This window comes from Aphelocoma coerulescens, chromosome 1 (genome assembly GCF_041296385.1).
Source record: "Aphelocoma coerulescens isolate FSJ_1873_10779 chromosome 1, UR_Acoe_1.0, whole genome shotgun sequence".
Classification (NCBI taxonomy): domain Eukaryota; kingdom Metazoa; phylum Chordata; class Aves; order Passeriformes; family Corvidae; genus Aphelocoma; species Aphelocoma coerulescens.
The window spans coordinates 36492994-36518238 of NC_091013.1; the positions used below are offsets into that span (position 1 = coordinate 36492994).

The 25245-nt window shown below is 36.5% G+C and overlaps 1 protein-coding gene across 1 annotated transcript in view; it reads left to right on the top strand.

The window, feature by feature from the left end:
• NALF1 (NALCN channel auxiliary factor 1) overlaps positions 1 to 25245 on the top strand; it is a 441179-nt gene that overhangs the window by 402151 nt on the left and 13783 nt on the right. The window contains exon 2 of the mRNA XM_069029316.1: positions 25056 to 25227. Coding sequence (XP_068885417.1) covers positions 25056 to 25227 — 172 coding nt within the window. The remainder of the gene's footprint in view (positions 1 to 25055; positions 25228 to 25245) is intronic.

Here is a 25245-nt window from a genome sequence, read left to right on the forward strand (position 1 = left end):
CATCCTAACAATAACTGGAGTTGAAATTAATCCATTGTGCTCAAATTAAGAAGCCAATGTGAAAACTCTTTTGGTATACACAGCATTTTAACTTCAGTTTGTTTCCCCAGTTCCTGTTCTATACTTTGAAGCTTTGCTACAAAAGAAGACTTAACTCTCAATTTTCTCACTGATCCTGTAGGGCTGAGATTAAACCAAAGTACAGACCACATTAGGAGAAAAAGTGAACCTGACCTTCTTCAGAATGGAGACAGCACAAGGGACAAAGCAAAACATTTTAACTGCTCAGGCCTCCTGGATGCATTTACACAAATGTCCCTTTGCACATTCTGATTTTTTTTTTAAGTATATTGCATAATGATACTGCATATTCATTATAGGAATGTGAAAGTTTCTCTACAGCCCCTTTAGCTCAGGCCAATTCAATGACAAAACATAAATCAGCACCTGGATATGTGTTGCAAGCCCATAGTTGCATAATAGCTTAAACACAATGTGGTCATCAAAGAATATATTTATTTCCTAGGATGTCTCATTTTTTATTTAAAGCAAACCCATATTTTATCACAAGAATAATTTACAATTAATGTTAATTTAACAGACGTTATTGATCAAAGTTCCAAAAGTCTTTAGTGATTTCTTTTTCTAAATTTGCTTTCAATCACCTTGTATTCATTTTAATTAATTACATTGTGTTCCCTCAGCACTTTTGTGTTTAATCAGGATACAGCAGAGAAAGATTCTGCTTTAAAATCTTGCATTGTCTCGTATATGCTTATTTATGGAAGAGCTTTTGTGAGTGGCTGTAGAGCAGCTCAGTCACTATGAAAGAAGTAGAAATAGGACCCTTTGTATGTATATGCATTACTTTAATGGATTAATATTAGTCTCTCATATTCACATTTATTGACCTTTTAGTCTCTATTACTGTTTGCATATTTGTCTTCCTGTGGGTGGTGAGAGTTACTCAGTGTTGACAATGCCTTTGAAAACTTGAATTTTAAAGTATAAAGTATTTACACAGAGCTACACAGCACAGGAAATTATTAAAAATAAACAGTTATAATTAATTTCCATGATGGAATTATGTTTTAAAGTTACAGCATGATACAAATTGTGATTATTAGTAACAAATTCTTTATCCTGGCTTGTCTTTTGCCAATGTCGGTTTCTCTGCTCTTTAGAAACTTTCCCAACTTGCAAATTTTTTTCTCATCTTTTTTATAGAAATAGAGGAACAACTTTTGAAATGATTATATAAATCTAACAAATCCTGTGACAGCTGCCATATTTTACAGTTTCTATCAGAATCTATAAAATATAGTGTTTTCTTTGAAATTTGCAATTATACTGGTATAAGAATAACCAAGTCATTTAACTATACAAGAAACTCCTCTTTTCTTAAAAAGGGGTCTATTTGTAAGTTGTAGAAGAGTTTAGGGAGTATGTTTAAAGTCACCCTCCATTGCATCAAACTTTTTGAATAGTAGCTTTACATGGATTCAGACCTTTTTTATCACTACATAAGGAAAAAAACCTCTCTTTTTTTCTTCTAATTTTCTGAAAAAGATGTAAAGAAAACTGATTTATCAGGCTAAAAATGTGGTAAAATACTTTCTCTGAACATGACTGTTAACTATATGTAAGTAAGAATAAATATAGAGTGATAGTCTCTGAAGTTTAGAAGGTCTAATAGCAATCTGATTATATCTACATGGAAGTCATTAAGAAGACAAACACAGGCTCTTTACAGCAAAAAGACAACAGACATAACTTAAAACAAAAGAGATTCCAAAACATAATCAGAAAACATTTTTCTTCCATGACGACCATCAGGAGTGGCACAGGGAGACTATGCAGGCTCCATCTTTGGTGAGGAGGTTCAAGAAAAATCCCTGAGCAACTCTCATCTCACAGGTGGCTCTGCTTTTAGTAGAGGGGTGCTCTAGAGATCTCCTGAGGCCTTTTTCCACCTGGATTATCCAATGAATCTATTTCATGATTCTCCAGATGCGCTTCAAAAACACCATATCATATAGACTTTAGTGACCTTTTTTTGTGATGAAAGCATCTCTTCATTCAGTACACATCTTATTGCTTGCAAATATTATTGAAATCAGATCCTCAATTTGATTCTCCATTTTGTGAAATTGAATCTTGAACGTACTGTTTTATAAGAGTGCATGATAATTATTCTAGCTTTGTGATTTTCTCAGTCTCAGTCTTGGGTTTTCAAATGTTTGGAATAGGTAATGTTAAAACATGACTTTGCATACGCTTAAAAAGACACCACTCCATAATGGCACTGTCTATTGTTAGACAAAGGAAATACAAATCAGTCAGTCAATCAATCAGTCAGTCAATCAACCATGTAAGTTAGTGATTTGTTCTGTGGTTCAGTAAACGAAGGATTTAAGTAATAATGTCTGCAGAACTTTTGAGAAGTGTAAAACAATTTTGAATTACCAAAAAATTGATGAATACAGGTAAACCAATTAATCATAATATAAATCAATTCATCACAGGTATTAGAGCGTATAAAGAGAAAAATATTGCTCCGGATTTTTCTCTAATTTTTCCCAGCAATTTTCTTAAGGGATGAATTCTGATCTCTCCTTTCTTGTGTCTTTTGCTTATAGACTATTTCAACATAAAAAAGACCAGGATGAATGAATCAATTTCGCAATAAAACAATAAGAGACGTTCATTATTGCATTGAAATGAGTCCTTGCCTTTCTCTGTCCTTCAGGAAAAAAAAGATAATCAACTGTCTTCATTATAAGATTTGTCAGCATGATACAGCTAATAATGCATTTTAAATTGAAAATAAATAGCAGGGTTGACATTTATATACAACGCTAGAATGTGACGGGATACTGTATGCGGTGATGTGTGTCATTGGCTGGTGCAGACTGAACACATTATCCCCACTGCTCTTTTTGTACATAATGCAGTGTAATTATTTAATCTTTAATTTTAAACAACTACCACTTTGGTCTAGCTCCAGCATTTCTTTTTTACAGGAGCAAGATAGACACTGGAATTATTTTTTCATCCCACAAGGAGGACTTCCTGATGGGAGAAATTATATATAAAATTTTGACATGAAATTACTTTGCAGTTTGTTGCAAAGTCCTTGGCATGTCTTTTAACTGGTCATGTTCAATTCAAAAGCAGAATTGTATGCCAAAAGAGTTGTTCCTAATTTTGTGGCTACAGCACTTTTTGGAATTAGAGTTTACCACTAATATTGTTAGTGGCCAAATTCTAATATATTTTTGAGCTATTTAGAAGAAGGTTAAATTTACAGACAAAGAGTATTGGAATCCACAGAACACAAAGTCTACTTGTTTGCATGGATGCGTGCCCTTTAATGGAATAATCGTATTTTAAAAATCAAAAACAGAACCAAATTTCACAATGGGTAGTTTTCTCTATGATAAGGTTTTTTGTAGGGAAAATGTCACATTTCCCAAATATAGATATCTCATTGCATTCTGTGATTCACTTGTGCCATGATCTGTGGATGTAAGGCAAGAGTACCCAGTAAAATAAATGTTATTAAACTTTCTTTACTATTTGGATATATTTCATATGCTTAGAATAAGTAGCAGTTTATCAATAGACTGTGAATAAACATATCCCCTAATATAGGAGTTTATAGTAGAGGAGATTAATCTCTTTAAAGCTCTGCATCCCTAGGGTAGCTAGGCAGGCTCTTTCAACAGGTTGAAAGTTGGAGCCGATGTGTCTACACAGATTACACAGAAACTGAAGAAAAAGATCACCCTGGCACCTGAAGTGCCCAGTTAGTAATGCTTCATTAACAATTTAACTGATATAATCTCCACCTCTGCAATACAGCTACAGCCTTGCTTGAGCTAAGAATAAGACTTCATTTTAGAAACTGGAGGCGAGAATTCCACCTGCACTTCCCTTTCCAACAACTAAACCTCAGCCTAAGATATTTGGTTCTGATAGGTGTTTGAGCCAGCTACAATTTCACAAAGTGTATCAAGAGAAATTCAAAAAATAACCCCAAACCCATATTTGATAAAACAGATCCAAAATGAGAGAGTAAATTGTAGAGACTTAAATAACTACGTTTTAAATTATCGTACCTAAAAGAACAAGGTTTGTTTTGTAGTTCCTTACTTCTGGTGGGAGTATTGTAGACAACAGAAGTGAGGTGGCATCAAACTGGGGAGAATGGAGATATCAAAATATATCTCTACATTTTGAAGTTATGCCAGCAAGGAATTGAATGAATTTAAAGGGAGAGAGGCCATCACATATGCTGCTGTATTTCTTAAGTCTCCTTAGACTGTTCTTTCTCTTTTCTCTTGTACGACTGTCTAATTGTGTTAACAGAACATGCCTTTTAAAAAGATATTAAAAATTAACTCCTGTCTTGACAATTGCATTTTGAATTAAGTTCTTGGAAGACTCTTCATAAATAGGACTGGGAAATCCTACTTATTTTTCAGTTTGCAACAGCGCATACAAACTCCTGGCACCAGAGATTGTTTTGCTGACATTGAAAGCAAGGGCCAGAACAGCAGGGTTAACAAGTGTTCTTTCTGAAGTGCATCCTGGGATTTTGTACATACACCTAGAAGGCTGATCTGATGTACTTGTGACAGACTTCAAAATTTTCCATCTCATATTTCCTACTACATTGAGTGGTAAAGGTACAGTGTTTCAGTATTCATACCAGACAGAAGGTCATGTGGGAGGACATAAAGAGTCTTTGGCTTTGACTGACCCTCTGGCAAGGTTCTCTAGCCCACATCTCTTTTGCAGACTTGGAGTCTCCCACAAACACATGTGTCAGGGGAGGTTTAGATTCGATATCATGAAAAATCTCTTCCTTGAAAGTGTAGTCATGCATTGGGACAGACCATCTGTCTGGAAACTGGAAGTCTTCAAAAAACTTGTAGACATGGTATTTAGGGACATGGTTTAGTGGTGGACTTGGCATTGTTAGGTTAATGGTTGGATTTGATGACCTTAGAGGTCTTTTCTATTCTTAATGATTCTGTGATTCAGCTCTTCATGCTGGTTTGAACCATGACTCTTTCCCTCCTTTCTGCTCATGTTCTGAGCTTTTCCTCTCCCTAAAATTTAGATGAATCTTCTGGCCTCATACCATCCTTTGATACTACAACCCAAAATTTCCCAGAAACAGGATTTTCATTAAGGTTGATTAATGCAGAAACTCTTTATTTAAATATTTTTCCTGTTATTGCTGGTCCACAGAGAATTAAGATACAATGTGGGACCAATTAGCTGTATGAGAAAATAGTGCCTAAATGCTTTTAATCCACATAACATGGGAGTGGCGGTGAAAAGTGTAGCTCCTGTTCTGATAATCTCCAAGAAAATGGTTTACTGAGAAATCTCAGCAAATTAGATTATCACTATTCTCCAAAATGAGGCTGTCTCACAACACTGTTCAAAATCAACTCTGATTACAATACAACGTAATATCCCAAATCACCACCTGTTTACTTGAGAGTAACAGTTCTGGAAACAAATACAATGGAAAGAATTTTTATAATTACAATGTTGAGGCTACAACAGTACAAACCAAACAGGTTTTATCTACTTTGACAAACTTGTGGGAATTCAGCATCTCCTGGATTTCTGACTTAGTGACCAGTTTTTTTGTATCATTTTAACTATGAAAGGGCTGCAGGGGTCATCAGTTCTGTTAGAGTCAATGGGATTTGTGGTGTTTTAACACCCATAAGACTAGATGACTGTAAACAGATTTTATTTTTAAAACTTAAAAAATTGAAAATTTACATTAAAATTAAAAAAATCAAAATGTGACTAAAAACCCCTTAGCTCTAGACTTGTCAGTAGTCTGCTTCATTGCTGGATTTTGTCTATTGCAGTTAATTCCTAAGTAGTGTAACTGGGCCCTGGTTCTGACCAAGAATTGTGGCTCCTACACAAGGCTGTGAACAAATAGTCATTAAATATGAGTGCATTAGTGCTAGTGAACAAGTAAAAGAATTGAAGGCAAAATATGAAGTGAAAAAAAAATTCAGCTAGCACAGCATGGCTGGGAATTAATTTAGTATAGATAAGTCACTAAGAAGGAAAAAGAAGACAGGAGAGATTTCCAAGTTTCCAAGCAGCTTGTTAGCATTCATGAGAGTGGATCTTTAGTAATTATCATGACACATGGATAGTTCATAGCCTAGATGAAGGATTCTGTGTGTCAATCAGTAAAAATGTAATCACCCGGAAAAAAAGATGTCTGAGGCTGGTTTCTGAGATTAACCAACTTTGAAGGAATTTAGAACTTAAAAATTTTTAGAACTTTAATGGCAAAGGAGCAGAGGAGCTTAATGTATTATTTTCTCATTCTGCTGAAGAGGACAATTTTGCCACTCTACTCAGCGGTTGTCAGGCCATGTCTGAAATACTGGGTTTGATTTTGTTTCCTGTTATACAAAAAGGTTTGGACAGGCTAGAGAAAGTCCAGAGAAGGGCACAAAAATGATCAATGGGGAAGGTTTAACGGAGACCGCATCACTATGTTCCAGTATCTAAAGTGTGTTACACTTTTTAAAGAAGATGGAGACTTCCTGTCATGGTTTAAGCCCAGCTGGAAATTAGGTACCATGCAGCTGTAACGTAGTACTTGAGCTCGAGGCACGAGCTCTGGTGAGCCCCAGGTCAGAGAGAGTCCAGCTGCATTCTTCTGTGTGTCGCTGAAGTGACTTTGGCATCAGGAAGGTTACTGCTGGCTGGGCTGGCTAGCTGGCTTCTTTGCAGAGGGAACGTGGCAGGAGCCGATGGGATCGGCTCACGTTAGCTCGGAGACAAAGGAAGAGAGAGGCTGTTCTGGTCTGGCTTCTAACAGGTTTATTGTTAGAAGTTTTCCAACCTGAACAAGCTCGGAAGGGATGGAATGCTATGGGATCCCCTCTGCGGCTTGTCCTCAGTTTTATAGGGAATTTGAAAACCGTGGGGAATGGGGAAAACAACCAATGAGTTACAAGCCAGGGGGAGGATACAATTTAACGAGAACCGCTGGAGGAAACTGAGAGGCGGGAGTTCTAACAAAGAACCCATGAACAACCCAGTAACCGAGAATTTTCCCGAACCTGGGGAGGTGGCTTGTACCCGGGCACTGTCCAGGGGGGTGCAGCTGAGGCTTCTGAGCCACCCCTTGACCCACCCTCTGAGTCTGCCTCTTTGGGAAACTCGATCCAGGGGATGGGCTGGGATTGATTGGCATCTTGCTGCCCCAGCGCCGCAGTGGGCAGGGTCACAGCAACACAGCTGCTCACTCAACCCCCCTCTCTGCCCCTCACACTGGTGGAATGGGGAGGATGAGACTTGTATGTTGAGATAAGAACAGTTTAATAATTAAAAATAAAATACACTAGCAATGGTAAATTATAGCAATCATGATAATAAATAGGAAAAAGTAACTGATGCACAATGCAATTGCTCACCAGCAGCTGATCGATGCCAAAGCCCCTTTCCCAAATCAGATCAGCCCCCACTTCAGGATAACTTCTCCTAGTTTATATTCCAGGCATGATGTTCTGTGGTGTGGAACATCCTTTGGGTCACCTGCCTTGGCTATGCTTCCACCCAGTTTCTTTTTTTACCTACTCACTATCAGAGCACGACTTAGGATAAGCACAACTCAGCAAAAGACCAAAACATGAGTGTGATATCAACACCATCCTCATTCTGAATCCAAAACACAGCACCGTAACAGCTACTGAGAAGAAATTAGCTCTACCATAGCTGAAACCAGGACACTTCCTTTTTACAAGGAGTCACTTCGAAAAGACAAGGGGTAATGGATACAAGTTACTCCTGTGGAGATTCCAGTTAAACACAGGAGGAAGATTTTTCACAATAAGAAAAATCAGCTATTGGAATAAGCTCACCAGGGAAGTGTGGGACCCTTAAGATTCATCTGGACAGGGTGCTGAGCCATGTTGTCTAGATTGTTGCCAAGAAAGGCTGGATCAGCTGACCATTGATATATTAACTTTCTAAGATAATTCGCAGGCTTGCCATTGCACAGATTGGTATTAGCAAGGGTGAGATTCCTGGCATGAAGAAAAGCAGCTGATTGCAGGAAAAATTTATTTGGTTCTGTGTTTTTATCCCATTAGATATTCCACAAAATACCATTGTGTACAGCACAGGATGACAAACTGTGCTGTCAGTACTGAGTTCCCAAGATGTCTTTGATATTCATAAACACGGCATCTGAATTTCAAAAAAAAGAATAAAACCTGTCAATATGAGAAGTACTGCTTCATAAAAAGGAAAATTAGTTAGGTCACAGGCTAGCAGAGAAAGATCTGCAATTACTGTGTTGAGTGCATTTAGGAAAGAGGTATTTTGGAGGAGTCACAGCAAAGCTACCAGACATAACAGGTTTTGATTAAGGAACAAAAACCATCAAAAAATGACAGAGAAAACTTAAAAATAGCTATGTTTTCAAAATCTTTGGAGTGTTTAAATTTCAAACAAATTTAAAGTTCAAAAATAACTTCTGGCCTAATTTTAAGTAAAAATATGTTAATGTTTAAATAAATAATAAGTCCTGTTTGCTGCTGCTAAACCATTTTGATTATGTGTTCTATATTTTCTGCTTTTCTTTTTTCTCAGTCATTTCTGGGGAATGTCACTCAGGAAACATGATGTGTGCTTCTGATATTCCAGCTGGCCAGAAGCCATCTAAATGTACAGGTTTAAGCTGCACAGTAACTTTAAGTTTATAAATTAACAATGCTGCACAAAAAGACATGAGGCTTCTTTACTCCTCATTTCCAATTAGTCTCTTCTCCCATGCTTCCAATTCACAAGGCTAGATCACAGGTCTAATTCAGCTGAGAATGAAGTCAGTAAAAAAGACCTAGTCTTTCAAGGACTTGTATAATAAATAAACTAATCTGTTTTCCTTTGTAATTTATTCTTCAGGATTTTTTTTCCTTTATTAAACATTTAAGTTCTCCTTTTAGTATATATGACGCATATCTTTTTACCTTATTTTATGAAACACAGTGGGCAAATCAGAACAAGCATTTCCACTGGCTGCTTTAGCAGGTTTCCCATTGGCTTTGACAACAAATGTGAGTGTTCAGTCAACAAGAAGTAGAAGCTTACAAAGTTTTCTGAGTCTGTAGTTGTGCTTTGGACACACATCGATAAAGCCAACACATGATTTATTCACATTTGTGGCCCATTGAAATTAGGAGTAATTCCCTAGATGGCAACAGTCCACAGGACAACTGTCACTCATAGGGCTTTATCAATAAGCCATCCATCCACAATCTTATTTCCATGATAGTCAGCAATAGCTTCTGCATAGGAGGAAGCCAGAAATTTCAGAATAAGTCATTGTAAGGCATCCAAGACACCTTGTGTGCACCTGCATTTTAAGTATCTAATGCTGTAACTCTCCTGAAGTAAGTCATGTAAATGTCTTTACATACGCAAAATAAAGCCTAGAAGTTCTTCAGAAAGAGACCAAGTACACCCCTCTAAAGTATCTAAGGTGAACTGATTTTTGTACTCTGAAGCTCTGCAAAAATATTTTCCTCTGGAAACTATACATCTGGCTTTACCTTGGAAAGATGATTTTCTGAATCTTAGTTTCTTGTTCTCAAGAAAATATTACTGTATGACTGCCAATCCCAAGCATTACATGGAAAAATATTTGAAAAGTTAGATTTTTCAATTTCATTACTCATTTGCCTCCCATTTCTGGGGTATAAAACAAGACCAGAAAATTGTGCCTCCTCTCTACTACACTTATAATTTTATAGATCTTTTTCTGTCACCATCTCCTTTCTAAAATTTCATAACTTAATTTTTCAGTCTTTATTTAGAGGTCCCTAAGACAGAAATGCTGTCATCTCTAATTCTGTGCCTCCCTTTTGATGTGGGGTTATCAGATTCTGGGAGCAGTATTCCAGGTAGGCATGTGGCACTGACTGTGCAGGACACTTTTTCTATCTCATTTCTCAGGTTTCATAAATCCACTTGTCCTTTCCAGTTTCAACTGTGCAGAGCTCACTGAAGAGCAAGACCCAGATTATTTTCCAGGACTGACACGTTAAACATAAAATCCCTTATGGTATACACATAGATAAAATTTTCATCACAAAATTTCTTTTCTTTCAATTCTTCAGCACTGAACTTCAGCAAGTTTTCAGTTCAGCTGAAGTTTAATTTCTTTTTTTGAACTTCATTAACTTTTTATTTCAGTACCCTTGTTTTCTTCTTGTTTAGCCTTCTTTCTAATGCATTAATACATTAACAAGCAAAACATTGCATATATCTGAACATCTGAGACACCCTGCTTTTAACCTTTTGTACTGATGAATACTGTTTTTTTCCCTTTTGTTTCCCACTACCCATTTCGTATACATGACTGTATACTACCCTCAAACAATAATAATTTCATTTGCTTATTGCCTTTCTTTAGAGACCTGGTTAATGGGTTTTTGAAAAACTAAATAAATTGTCATCAGGATCACATTTTAATTTTTATGCTTTGGAAGAGTTTGAATTCATTAGGGGACTTACCTTTGCAGAGATGAGGTTGTTTAGCCTTTCTCATATCACCATCTACATTTAATGTTATTATTCCACTTTTAAATATTAAGCAACTTATTGGCTTCCAGACATGTTTGTGGCTTACTTTTCAGAGAGTTTCTGAATGACAGGGGATCATTCTGAGGTACAAAGTATAATATTTTCTACTGTCAATCCTGATAATCTATTCACTTTTTTTAATGATGGACTGTACAATTTCTGGTAGCACATCTGATGTTTTACACTCAGGCTCTTTGGTAGTCTTCCAACATTGTCTTCTATTTGCTGAACAAGCTGTAGCAACAACAAATAAAAGTAAATTTGAAGGGCAAAATATTTTCCCTGATGCTACTGACCTATGCAAATTGTTGGATGTGTCAGCAAATAGTTACATTCAGACTTGACCCAATGTACCACAGGAAATCATCTAAGAAAAACTGCAATGGAGTAAATACTTGAAAATCTGAGAGCAAACAACACTTGTTCAGAGCGAAAAAGTTCCCTTTCCAACAGCTTGCATAAATACCAGTTTTGCATAGCTCAGGCAAGCCCCTAGGAAAAGAGGGGACAATTGTTACTATAATGACCAAGTCAAATACATATAATGCCATAAAAATAGTGTGGTAGTGATTTAATGTATTCATTACAAGCTCATCCTGTTTCATTTGTGTGTAACTCTTCTACAGTATCTCTGTGGAATACACAGTGTCTTCTTGAATATAGTTACTGTGTACCAATCAGTGAAAGAATACAAATGAATTATGAAAAACACTGAGCCTCAAATCCTCTTATTCTCTCTAAGCTGGCACAACATTTAACAGAGAGCCTCTAGGGGCACAATTTAGCTGTAAATAAATTGATAGTGATGTCTAATGTATAACAAGAATATAGAAGTTTCAGAAAAATGCCTGGAATTGAGATAGCATCATATAATCCAACAGGATCAAATAGAAAGAATTTTATAGCAAACATTATGATATTCAGTTTTCCATAAAGGTACTTCATCAAGCAGTGAAAGGATTTTGATATTTCAGATAAAAACATATATTTTAAATTTAATGCTATTAAAGATGATAGAAATCGGGCAGAGTAAAAACAAGGACTATTTCTCTTTATGGAGAAAGCTGCTAGTACAGCCATTCACAGAGCAGTATCACACTCATCATGCAATTAGATAAGGTGAGGAGGTTTTGTTAGCTGAAAACTACCTAATATGACCTGTCTTGAAATTTCCAATTTTCAGTCTTGCATAAAAAACCCTTTTTTCTTCCTGGAAGAGGCATGCAGAACTGATCCCAATATCAGGCACTATGAAGACAAGTGTCGTATACATTGTATATACTGTTAAAATCAGCTATTTCTTCGGCAGAAGTGTATAGTAGTACTAAAATCTGACCTTCTCCTCTCGGGCTGGAATCACTGAGGCATTCCTGGATCTTCTCTGGAAACTCTGGAAGCACAACAAAGTTCAAAGGAATTAGACCTATTTTTTTCCTTCCAAAAACTTCCAGACATCCAGATATGAGGACAGGTTAGATGACTGTTAACACAGAAAATGATTGGGAAAAATAAACAAGCATTTGTATTTTGGAAATGTAGGATAAGAAAGGAGGAAAACAAGACTAAAAATAGATAGAAAGAGAAAAGAACTGTATCATTCATATCTTCCTGACAAGTGAGTGAAGCAAATATACTTGACCTAAGCAAAAGAGAAGGTTTTATCTATCAGAAAGGCTACTGACATCACTTGCTTCAAAGATACTAAAAGTTAGTGGGTTTATTTGCCTACTTGCTTAACAGCTTTGAATTCTGCACCCATGATTAGCTTTTGGTCTCAATCTTGAGCATTCAGTGCAAACCTATGTGGTCTATGAGCTCTTAAAGACTGCAGACTATCACTACAGTACCTGCTGACTATGCACCAATCCCACCATCAGAAAGATCTTTAGATTTTTTTTTTCTACTACCAAGTCTCAAATCTCATGCCCTGAATCTAAAACTTTCTCAGTGATACTTATCTCACATTCTCCTAGGGAAAGCCTGATGGAGCCCCTCTTCATGTCAGACATGACAACTGGTCTGGCATACAGAATTAGGTAGAAGTCACAAATCTGTCTTGTCTTCAATGGAACTGTAATTCCATACCTTATCTTTGCATTTGTTTTTTCTAATTGGCCAATAAGGAAGATTTAGTGGCTTAAACTGATGAATAACCATTACAAGTTTAGGAGATATAAAAGATGTATTAGATTTTAAGTGGCAAAACCTGATTGATCTAAGTATTTGAATAGGAATTTCTAGTTGTCAGTAGCACTTGAAAAGTTCCACTTTAATCTCTGAATGCCAGCAAGAATTTCCAGTAATAATCTCTGATTTCAATATGGCTCTTAATGGTGGAGAATTTACCTGACAGAGATTTAATTTTGTGTTTAACTGCACCAGCCATCTCTGTCTACAGGCACGTTGCATTACATGACTGCAGTGCTTGAATAATTGGATAGGGTCTTAGCCATCTTAAATTTATTTTACTTATCTTTATATATGAGCAAATGTAGCAGAAAGAATCCAAAATACACCTCAAATTCTCACCAAGGTAATTATCCAAGGTAAATCCAGTTTAAAAAAAAAGTTAAAAGACATCCAATGAATTAAGAGCCTGTTGGTGAAGTAGAATCTTCAAAGGCATATGGTTAGATTATAGAGAAAAAGCAGAAAATTTTTAAAAAGTAACATGGGTTTCCTGGGATGGTTAAAAGTTTGTAATCTCATAAATACTGTTATATAGTGTAAAATCTCTGGATGCTGAAGTTATAGATAGGAGCTGTCACTGGGGGCAAAGCTGCAGACAGTTTGTACAAATCCTTAAATAGACACATGATGCTTCCAAATCTTCTTGGAAAAGAGAAGTGAGATTTTGTTGCAGTTTTTATGCTGGTGATTATCAGATTGGCAGGTGAAACAGCACAAGGTATGTGAAAGTTGTCCTTTGCTCTGTTATCCCCTATGATGATAAGCATCATTCTGCTGTGGCAAGTGTCTATGCCCTTGCACAGCCACCCCAGACTGGTGAAATACTCACTTGGGGTAGCTTTTCTTGGGTGAGTTTATTGTTGAGCTTAATTGTAAACTGTTTGGAGAGCTTATTGTGCCCTCCCAGAAAATATGAATTGTCAATTGCATGGTCACAGGTTGTCATGGCTCTGATTGCAATGTCATATATATTCCCATCTGGGCCAAGTTTGGCTACCTGGGCTCAGATTTTGGTACAGCTGTGTGGCTTTTAACCAGAGCTGTGTGAGAAAAACTGTAAGAGAGGAAGAAGTCTCCTTTCCTTGGGAGCTGCTTTTCAGCTCAGCCACTCACCCTCTTCAGATGTCTGGATGTTTCACTTCGATGTCATAACAACAGCATGCAACTCTGAGGTCTTTATGTCAATCTGTAAGTTAAATATAAGTGGGAAAAGTAGCACAGCTCTAGGACACTGAGTGTAACAGTGTTGAATAGTGCAGTGGAGCCTCTGGCCCTGTTCTTACATTCAGAACCATTTAGAGAAAAATGTAAGGACAATCTGCTTTGCGTCTAGATAGTTTACACCATAATAAAGTTCTCTTAATCAATTCAATTAACCATGATTAAAATAAACTTACATCAGTGATACATATGATATTTCTGGAAACTGCACCATACAGGCTCCTTCCTTAGTTTTAAGTTCTGGGGGTCTTCTTTTCTTTTTAAATATATTTCATGTTCTAAAGCATTTGTCTTCTTCTCTCTTCTGGATTCATTAACTCCTTTTCTTTACCTTTTATCATCTTATTTACTGAATTTTCATAGAATCAAGAATCATAGAATCAGCACATAGAATGTGCTGAGGTCAATAACCCATTCAGGGTATTGAGTCTGACTCCTGACACAGCACAGGACACCCCAAGAATCACACCATGGAGCATTGTTCTTGAACTCTGTCAGGCTGGTGCTTGACCACTTCCCTGGGGAGCTGTTCCAGTGCCCAACTGCCCTCTGGGTGAAAAACCTTTTCCTGATATCCAACCTAAACCTCCCCTGGCACAGCTAGTTTAGCAGGCAGTAAAAATCAGGTCCTTAATCTGAGAAAGCAGAGGATACAAAGAGAGGGACTCTCCTTGTCTCATGTATACACTGGTAATCAGTGGTATCAATCTTCTGAATACTGTCATGGTGACCTGATTTACACAGACTACCATTAATGCCATGATTATTTTTTGCCTTTTATATACCTTTTATATATCCTCAGTGCTTTTAGCATGCATATTTGTAATTTCTTAAGCCTGATAATTTAGCATAGTCCTAATATTCCATTAAGCCAGGAGACCAAACATCCTGGAGGCCTCACAGTTGGGGCCAGAAAGCCCTATGCTATCCTGAGAAACCAAGGTCCTCTCTAGAACACATCCTGTAAACTAAGATAGTCCATCCAGGGGCGAATTCCTCAGGATGGGGGGATATCATGCTATTCATTCAAGCTTCTCATTGGGGAATCTTTGATAGATGTGCTACTTTGCAAGGTCTATAAATTGTATATGCAATCTGTCATGTGTGTGCATTTCATGTGCATTTTGGGGTGCATTTCAATGCACTCCACCTGGATGAAGTGGTGCATCTTAAGGATCCTTAAATAAATACCAAGGTAAAAACCCCTTTTTCCTTAAACCGTATTTGGTTCTTAATTTTAAGACCAGGGAAAGGCAACACCACTACTTCAGAAATGATGCAAAGCAGAGTTGAACAAAATTACTTTCCAGCCTTGGAAAGTACTTGGAAAGTACTACATTGCTTGGCTCATGAATTCAGATGTAATTTTAGAAGGCTGTAAAACTTTAAAAAAGGCTTCTGACCATTGTGAGCTGACTTGAAGCTAGTGGACCTTAAACTTTTCAGGAGACCTGATCAGACACTTTAAACATTATTAATTTGTTGGGGTTTTTTTTATAATTTGAACATTTTAATATAGTATCTGATTAGATGGAATACTATTAAGCTCACAAAATCAAAGACTAGTGCCTCCTTTTTTTTAAAAGACTACTTATTTCCATAATGAGTTATTTAATCTTCAATTTTCTTTAAGCTCACCCAAAGGGATGTTTATGATCTTCAAAAGAAAGTTTCCTTGCTATATTAAGTAACAGCTAAAACTGAATTCTGATACAGAGGATGAGTTCAGGTTTTAGGGTATTATGAAACAACAGTGAGGTTTATCATGATGATGACCTCGGTTGATTGGATGGTTAATCATTAGAATGACAAGACTGGTGGATGGGTTTTTTGCACATTTTTGCTTTGCAGAAGCTTGATTTATTTTGGCAGACAGAAACCTTATAGATCTTTCCTATATATGTATATACTTTCTCAAGTATCAAAGTGAGACATTGATACCATCTCCTCTGCAGTAATGTTTTCATAATCAAAAAGATATATTTCTATTAGGAGCTGGCATATTTGCATTTTTCAGTTCAACGTTTCCAATATAAACAACAAAGATGTGAGCAGAGCAGCTTGGTATTCCACATCCGTATTTGGTTAAAAGAAATCTTGTTTCATAGCATATGAACTGAAGCTGAGATCAACAATATTCTGGCAAATAAGTTTCAACCTTGGTTTACCTTTCCTCTATCTTCAAATAAAATAGCATGTGTGTCTTTCAAATGAAATTATTTATACAATGGGTAAAATAGGGAAAGAAACAAGTTTGTCTATTTAATTTAGGAAACACTAAAAGTTTTTGTCTCTTAACACAAGAGTTTCCATTCTGTGGCATCAAGATCTTCTGAATAAATATTTAAATATTTATCTTATGATATTCCATCCATGCAGATACAGAAAGTATTCATTATAATAAAATAGAAACAAAATCAAAGGTTGAAATAGCCACAAAACAGATGTGTTTGTTCCCAAATTACTGTAAATTTCAGGCATAAGTATCCATAATAGGAAACAGACATTCTCATTTCCTGGTACAGTCTTGTAACACAAGGAATTTTAAAATTGTACACAGAATGAAATAACTGGAAAATATAATGTCTGTTTTACAGGAAGTTCAGATTGATATTTTTCATTTATTCTGCATCAGATTTATTAAAAAAAAAATCAAAACCAAAATTTCTCAGAAAAAAAGTGGTGGAGGTAGGAGTGAGGGGAGTGAGGGTTGGTGTCAATGCATATACAAAACAACTTCTCCAAAAAGCATAACAGCTATGAATCAATATCAATAAATAAAATACAATAATGTGACATGTATTTAGATGAATGGTTTATGAGGAATGTTTGGGTGCGGGAACAGAATGACAATAGTTTATTTGGAAAGAAATATTTGAACCCTAATGAAAAATAATTCCCCAGTCAAAATTATTTGATTCTGATAGCGATGAAACAAAATGAAAATTATAGTTTAAGGGGGGAAAAAAATCTCCTTTTAGAGACTGTTCCTACAAAATATCTTATTTTCAGCAAACCACATATTTGAAACCCACTTGTTATACGTTTCCTACTGCATGTAGTGAAGAACATTTAGTCACTGGTGGTACCACTGATATTCTTTGGCAAAGATACCTTGTGGAGAGTATTTTTCCCTCCTATCTGGTCACTGTTGCTGCATTATTTGTGTGTTTTGCCAGCCCTATCATGAGGTTGCCCAAAGTCTCAGAATGGGACTGGGAACAAAGCCCAGCAAAAGAGAAATACCAACAGCAGTCCTGCAACCCTCATGGGCAGAAGAGTCTCCGTAAAAGCTGATTTTTATTCCATAGTACACATGCAAAATGCAGTTTTCCTGAACTCAGACTGCCCTTAACGCTCAAAAATGACAAAGTTCCTTGGGGAGTCCACATTTGTAACACTATCCTTGTCAGATTTAATCAGGTTTTCTACCAGTTAGCCATCTATATTTTGGTTATGTAGTCTATATAAAAGACACTTGTAAGCTATCTAGTAGACATCTCTGCTTGTACAACATGATATCTCAGGTCCTGATGCACAAAGCAGGCACTGAGACTGACCCAAGTATTTCCTAAGGAAGATGGACTGTCACTCAAACCAACACAAAATACCCTAGTGATCCAAATATAAAAAGCCTTTTAGAGGTTGTGCTTCACAGATGTAGCATTTCTTTGCTGCTGTAAAACACTCATAATATTTGAAGTGAGTTTCACAGCAAAAGTTTTATCACTGGGAGAAATAGGTGTGCTCTTCTGAGGTTCCTCGTTGCTACATAAAATCCTTCATTGCAATCTCATCCCCTTATTTCCTATATATAGTGTTTAATATATTCATCTTTTGCCTGGTCAGTGTTCAGGCGCAGTTATAAGTGAATGAGTGAGTATCTTTATTTGTGGAAGTAAGGGTTTAAAAAGTTTTTCAGACTTTGCCAGTAGCTTTTCTCCAACTCTGTTATTGACAACATCTCGGCTCATAAGTATTACTACTGTTATTAATACCTACACTTTGAGATTGTGGAATACTGAAAAAAACAACAACAAAAAAAGGTAAAATGAAGTAAAGGAAATTAGGCTGAAGCAGATACTTTAAAAATATTTCATAGAAATGTTGAAATGAGAACCCTACAAGACACAACATTATTGGCTGTGGTAATGTCACAGAATACCACAGATTCACCCAGACTCAACAGCAACAACAAAAACATTTAAATTTAAACATATGGCCTAACTTTAAATGCACACATAATGACTTTAAATAGTTCAAACATCCATAACTCTATGAGTCAGGCAAAGATTACACATGAAATAGACATCACCCTTTGCATATAAGAAGTACCTTCTGTACCAGCATCTTTGGGGTTACAGAAAATCATGTGCTATAAGTGAGGCTGACAGGGAACAGATCTCACTGTCCATACACAGCTTGTTCACTGTCAATGAGTAAACATGTACTGGGCACCACTAAGGTAGAATGTATCAAAATCTGAAGGTCACATCATTATTCATTTCTATATGAATGCAGTTTCTCCAGCCAGTTCTCCTGAAAAAGCTCAGCTTGCTTAAGAGGTTATTCCATGAATATTCTTGGAAAAATTAATTAATCAGTCAGTCACAACCTGATGTACTCCTGAGTATACATAACAACTGCAGAATTTTTCTCAAAATACTCACAAACTTTGGGACAAGTTGAACTGGAATCATATCACACTTTCTGAAGGCAATTCGTTTATTCCAATAAGGTACAATTTCCTGATGTCATTGAAAATGTGAGTGATCGAAACACCTCTCAAGTTCATAAGGGGCCTCTTCCTTTCCAACTGGTAGGTGAAATTATTCAGTTGTGCTCTCTTTGAAGACTTCATTTTCACAGGGAGGAATGGATATGCTTGCAAAGCATCAGTTAAAAGCAGTTAAAATTAATTTTGATTCAGAAAAATTACCATTTTGAGAGAGAGAATTTCTGTTGTGACTTCTCTCTTCCTACTCTCTTTCCCTCCCACCATTCTCCACATCTACACCGTTAGAGCTGTTCGATGATTTTTAAGTTCCCTTTTGTGTAATTATTGTGACAACCCAGCCAATAGCATCAAAGTTTCCCTCAGTGAGGAAAAAAATCTTTTCTATGGAAAATGGTTAAAGTACTTCCTGGAAATGACAGTCCACAGGGGAAGGGGCAAAAATGAGCTGAATTCATCTCTTGAAAACCAGGAAGAATTGACAGCTGTAGAGAATGAAACTGATTGAGCTTTTCCATTCTGTTCTACTGATACCTTTCATGCAGTGTGACTCAGATGATTAAGGCTACGTACTCAATCTGTTCTGACACAACTCAGGTTATCCAGAATCATGTGTATTGTGCGTGTATGACTGAGTGAGAATGAGATGGGGAGGGAGGGAAACTGTGGGCATATGTGCATGGTAAATACAACTTCATCTTCTAGTTGGTTTTGCAGCGTTAGCAAAGAGAATCATAGAATCATAGAAGCACAGAATCATACAATCATACCATCATACAATCATAGAAGTATAGAACCACAGGATGGCCTGGGTTTGAGGGGACCTTAGAGGTCATCTTGCTAAAATTAGTTTTGTGCAGTTGCACAGCCAGTTGGAAGTCTGCTAGTGTAATGACCCAGGCTGTGGTCAGCCAATGAACTGTTCTACGCAGCCATACTGTCCACACTGGGAGCAGCAGCTCCTGGCCCCTCTCTAGGTGATTAATGTAACAGTATTAACTAAGAACTCTGTCTGGTTGCCTTTCAAGACTGGAAAGAATAACTCAGACACTGTCTAACCTCATGTGTGATATGAGATACAGAATATCCAAAAAAGAGACAATACCAAGACTGCCAGTCTCCACACAAAGACAAAAATAAGTGTTCTTCCTAATGTCCTGAGAGAAAAAGCACAAAATGTGTCCTTTTAGATTCTCAGAATTCTCCATATCTCCCCCGCCTTGCTTTCTTCCTTTTAACTCTGAATCCTTTTATTCCTCTAATCATTTGACAAGTAGATGATGTTTAATGTCTAATTTGTGAAGCTTTCATTCTTTGAATTGCTGAAGCTGGTTATTTGTGTTGGGTTATTGGTCACTGAAGTCATAGAATATTTTTTCTGCTTGAAGCTTATACTGTAGAAATGAAATTAATCCCAAATAATAAATTAATCTGCCCAATTGATAATAAGTTTTTATCACAATACTGTTAATAATTTAAAACTAAGAAGATTTTTATTATGATCACTCTAGATAGGCACTCACACATATTTATATTCATAAATATAGATATATAAAGCCAGCATTAACTCGTGCTCTTTTTCAAAAGTTTAATCTTAATTTTTTCCTACAGGTACAAAGTAAGGTAGATTTAATTTATCTAGGTGAGCAAAATTGCCACTAAATCCTTCTGAGATTTTATAGCCATGCTTCTGTATATGAAAGATGACTTTATTCTTATGTGATACTATCTTGCCATCACTGTGTCTCATCTAATAGACAGGACTGTATCTCTTTCAAATGTATTGTCTAAAGTTATGTTAATGGTAAAGAGATGAGATGTTTAGATATATTGAGGTATTTAGTCTATGTGGTTGCCATGATGCATCAATAATCCAGTTTATCTTAGTTCTTTCCCTTGTTAAGAAAGATTAAAAATAAAACCAATAGAAAAGCATGGTTTTTTTTCTGTTCTTTGAGTTCAATTTGCCAGATTTCTGTTAGTACTATGATATTTCAAAGGTTTCGATCATGTCCCAAGCCAGCTGAAAACACAAGACCATTCTGTTTTTTTCTACATTATGTATATGCAACATATATAAAAGGTTATAATACGTAGAATAATTTGTAATTGTAAGAAATCACAAATCTTCATCATGTTAGTTTTGTTTGGTTTTGGTATCTTGACTTCAATGACTAAAGTATCTGTTAATGAAAATGATTTTGTCTTCTGAAGTTCTGAATTATTTTTTTTAAATCACTAGATTGCCTCTTTTTTTTTCAAAGACTATTGATAATTGTTTATTCTTACATTTTCTCTATAATGTATGTAGCTTTCCCATCTTATAACTCAGTTTAATTCAATTTATGTTAGGAGTTATTTTTAGCTTTGTTTCCTTTAAATGAGGATATAATACAGTGAAAGCTTCATCCACTGCTGCCACAGTCCCTCTTTCCTTTCCTTGAAATATAATCCAAGGCATTTGTTTTATTGACTTGTATCTTGAGAAAGTGCATGTTTTGAAAGAGCAAAGATTCTGGTCTAGAAGACTTAATGGAAAAGATAGAGGATTTTTCCTCCCTCTGGCCATTTAACACATGGTGTCCTCACATCCAACTTCCATCTTGTCCATTGACACATTGAAAATTGCATAGGAAAGCACTAATAGAATTAAACTAATACTTAAAAATTTTCCATATGAAATATTTTATAAGACAAACATTTATTGTATTTATAAATATTTGAGTGTAGCTATTGATGTTCTTTAAGAAGGAAAAAAGCCTCATATTGAAGCATAGTTTGTAAAGTGAACACCACACTCAATATACAGGCCAATGTGTATTTCACTGATAGTTTCAGGTCTTGTTACATAATGCATGTTTTAAAACTCTGAAAATCAGCATTTTGGACTTGCTAGGAGGTAGAGAAAAATTCCCAACCAAGCAAAATCTGTATTTCCCTGCGTAAAAGAAGGAATACTGGCCGATCAAAGGCCATAGTATCCGCTTTACTATTAGAAAAAATTCAAGAAAATTCAGGAAATTTCAGTTCCAGATAATGGACTTCTACTAAAGCTAAAAAGCCACTACTCATTGTCCCTGAAACAGAGAAAAGACTTTGGACTGCTCTGGATCTTCTTACTCAGCTGGGTCAGCCGTGGAACCATGCAAATGCTATTGGGCAGAGTTACATGAACAAATACGAGATAGATTCTTCCACTTCTATACTCCCTCCTGGGTAGCACATATTTAAGCATGCAAGTAAGATGGCTGTGTAAAACCTTTTGTGCTTATAAAGTCCAGGAGGGGTAGGAGAGATTATTTGGGGTGTTTGTTAGAAAAGTAGGCATTTAAATGATGTCTGTAGTGGTAAGAGGAGAGAGGGACTATGTTCTGGTCTACCAGGTAACCCAGTATAGCTAAACTGCAAACATATACATAATTTTCCTTTTTCTCCAGAAAAAGACAAAACTGCTTACTGGGTGCAGTTCTTGGCGTACTATTTCCAGACAATGGCTGAGCACTGTCTGGAAATGTAAGAATTAGCACAGGCCAAAGCTGTGAAGGCAGTGTACTGACAGATACATGGATGAGCCTTGTCTAGTACTCTGTGTAGCCTCGCTGGGTAAAACAGAGCAAAAGGGAACCAGAATATTAAAAATATCAATATAGACTATATACAAGTTTGAAATCAGCTGCAGGGAAAAGAAATTAGGAAAGGATACAGAGTGGGAGGCATTCATCTGAGAAACAGATCTCAGGAACAGGTATATTCATGCATTCTTTAGAAATACGGACAAGAATTCAAATGTAATTTTGGGACAAAGCTGAGGATTTGTGAATCAGAGGAGGAAGATGATTTGTATGAACTGAGATTGGATACACAAAAATCTTCACAGAAGCCCACAATTGTGTTATTTACTTCTGCTTCTGAATAAAAATTTTCTGTCTTGCTTAAGTAGACACATGGGTTTGCTCATTTTCTTGTTACCATGTATGGTGCACTGTTCAATATCCTTCCTAAAAACTGATGTACACTTTCAAATATGAGTCATTAACCAGCTTACTCTTATTAGATCTATTTTATGAAGGGAACATGTGGGTTCATACTAAACAGGTTTAAGGTGTCAGTGACCAGGAAAGACCATCTGTGAATTTATAACTGTTACCTGACCCAGCATTCCTGTTTCCAAACAACTGACTATGATCACTAATTAAAAATAGAAAAACTCTTGCTTTATTTCACCTAACTTTGAATCCTGTGTGCAGTTTTGGGTGCCACAACATAAGATATAAAGCTCCAAAGGAGGGCAACAAAGATGGTGACAGGCCTTGAGGTGTGGCTGAGGTCACTTGGTGTGTTCAGCCTGGCGGCAACTGAGGGGACACCTCATTGCAGTTACAACTTCCTTGAGAGGGGAAGAGGAGGGGCAGGCACTGATCTCTTCTCTGAGGTGACAGGACCCATGGGAATGGCATGAAGCTGTGTCAGGAGAGATTTAGGTAGGAAAATGTTCTTCACCCAGAGCATGGTTGGGCACTGGAACAGGCTTCCCAGGGAAGTGGCCACAGCACCAGCCTGACAGAGTTCGGGAAGTGTGTGGACAATGCACATGGTGTGACTTTTGGGGATGGTCCTGAGCAGGGCCAAGAGTTAAACTCGATGATCCTTGTGGGTCTTTTCCAACTCAGCATATTCTGTGATTCTGTGATTTATTGTTGCAAATGTCAGTAAAGCAACTGAAGTATCAAAACTGTGGTGGGTGATGTAATCAAGAGTGAGAAAACAACTTTCTGTTTAAAAGTTTATTTAAGAGCAAAAGGTGCATACATCTCCTGGTCTTCCTTCTCATTATTCATTGTACTGTGGATATGAAACCTTAGTAAGCAATTAAAATTGAATTTGTAATGAAAAAAAAAAAACCCATGTCCTACAGAATGCAGTAGCAAAAAATGCTATGAAAAGATATAATCACAAACCATAGATTAGTAATAAAGGCTTCATTTTATCACCTAGCAACCTTACCCATACCTGCTACTGTTGCAAACAATCTAAAATAAAAGATTTGTGATTCTGGGGTTACTACATTGAAATTAGTTATACAATTTATGCATTTATTGAGATTCATAAAATTATAACCAATGAGATGGAACATACTGAAATAAAACCAAACTCTCATCTAGATTGGTCATTTCAGGTGTCGGTTTTCTTTTTTATTAAATCAGTCCTAGAAAGAACGGAAATGACAAGCTGACTATATTGGTTTTCAGTCTGATTAATGAAAGGTTGTTACTAGGATTTTCAGATAATTAAAAAATACCAAAAAGGAATGCTATGTAACAAGCAAGATAGCAAGTATCTATACAGTAAATAATGTACTCCAAAAGAGTTAAGTGGAAAATGGGCAGCAAACAAACCTCTCTGTACTCAGTCACACGGGTTTTTAATCACCTTTGTAGCCTGGTGTCCTATCTAATTTTACATTAATTTTTTCCGTGTCCAAAAGACTTTAATTATAATGAAAAGCATCATTGTTTGGAAGACGAAAGGTAGTAAAAATTAAAATCAGCATGTTTATTTTACTTTTCTGTTTAAATGGTGACAATAATTGCAATAATCACAGGTCCTGCAGCCATGGCTGTGCAGCATCAGATGAGACCATCCTTAAAGTGTTCCTTTTAGCATCCAAATGTAGACACTGGTTCTCACTGTGGCAGATTTATCCCCTAGTCTGCAGCTGTTGGTGTTCAGGAACCCTAATGCATGTTTTAATGCTGTGGACTGGATAAGGTTTTATTTGAAGGGAAGCAGCACCATCTATTGCAACCTGATAGCTTAGCTCTAGATGATATAAAGAGAGACATGGCACGAGCCCAGTTTTCAACTCTTGCATGCACTTTCATAAATTTGTCCTTGTCCAGCTCCTAACGAGATTAGGATCTCATTTAACATATGATAAAATGCAGGGACAGGGGTGTGTTCCATGCCTGCATGCTCTAATAAAAAGTCAAATCTAAGAGACATACCTGTTTACAAACTGAGATAATACAATAGCATAAGCCTGGTCCTGACTAACTGTTGCTTTTAAATGACTTGGCTGGAGATTTAGTTTCTGAAGTGGGAGGACAGTCAAAAGTTATGAGCATATTTTACCCAGGTGATATTCTCTCAAAATTTTCTTCCAAAAGCAGCATTAATGTAGGTGTGCAGTACAGTATGTTCTTCTAATAATGACAGTGCTATTGTCATCCATCTATATTTTTGGTTCTTCTCTTTTTTCCAGACTGTCTACAAAGCCTGGCTCTGTTCCCAGTATTTTGAAGTCACACAGTTTCACTGCAGCAACAGAATTCCTTGCAAGCAATACTGTTTGGAGGTTCAAACGAGGTGTCCCTTTATATTACCAGACAATGATGATGTCATCTATGGAGGACTATCAAGTTTCATCTGTACAGGTATAGTATAGAGAAACT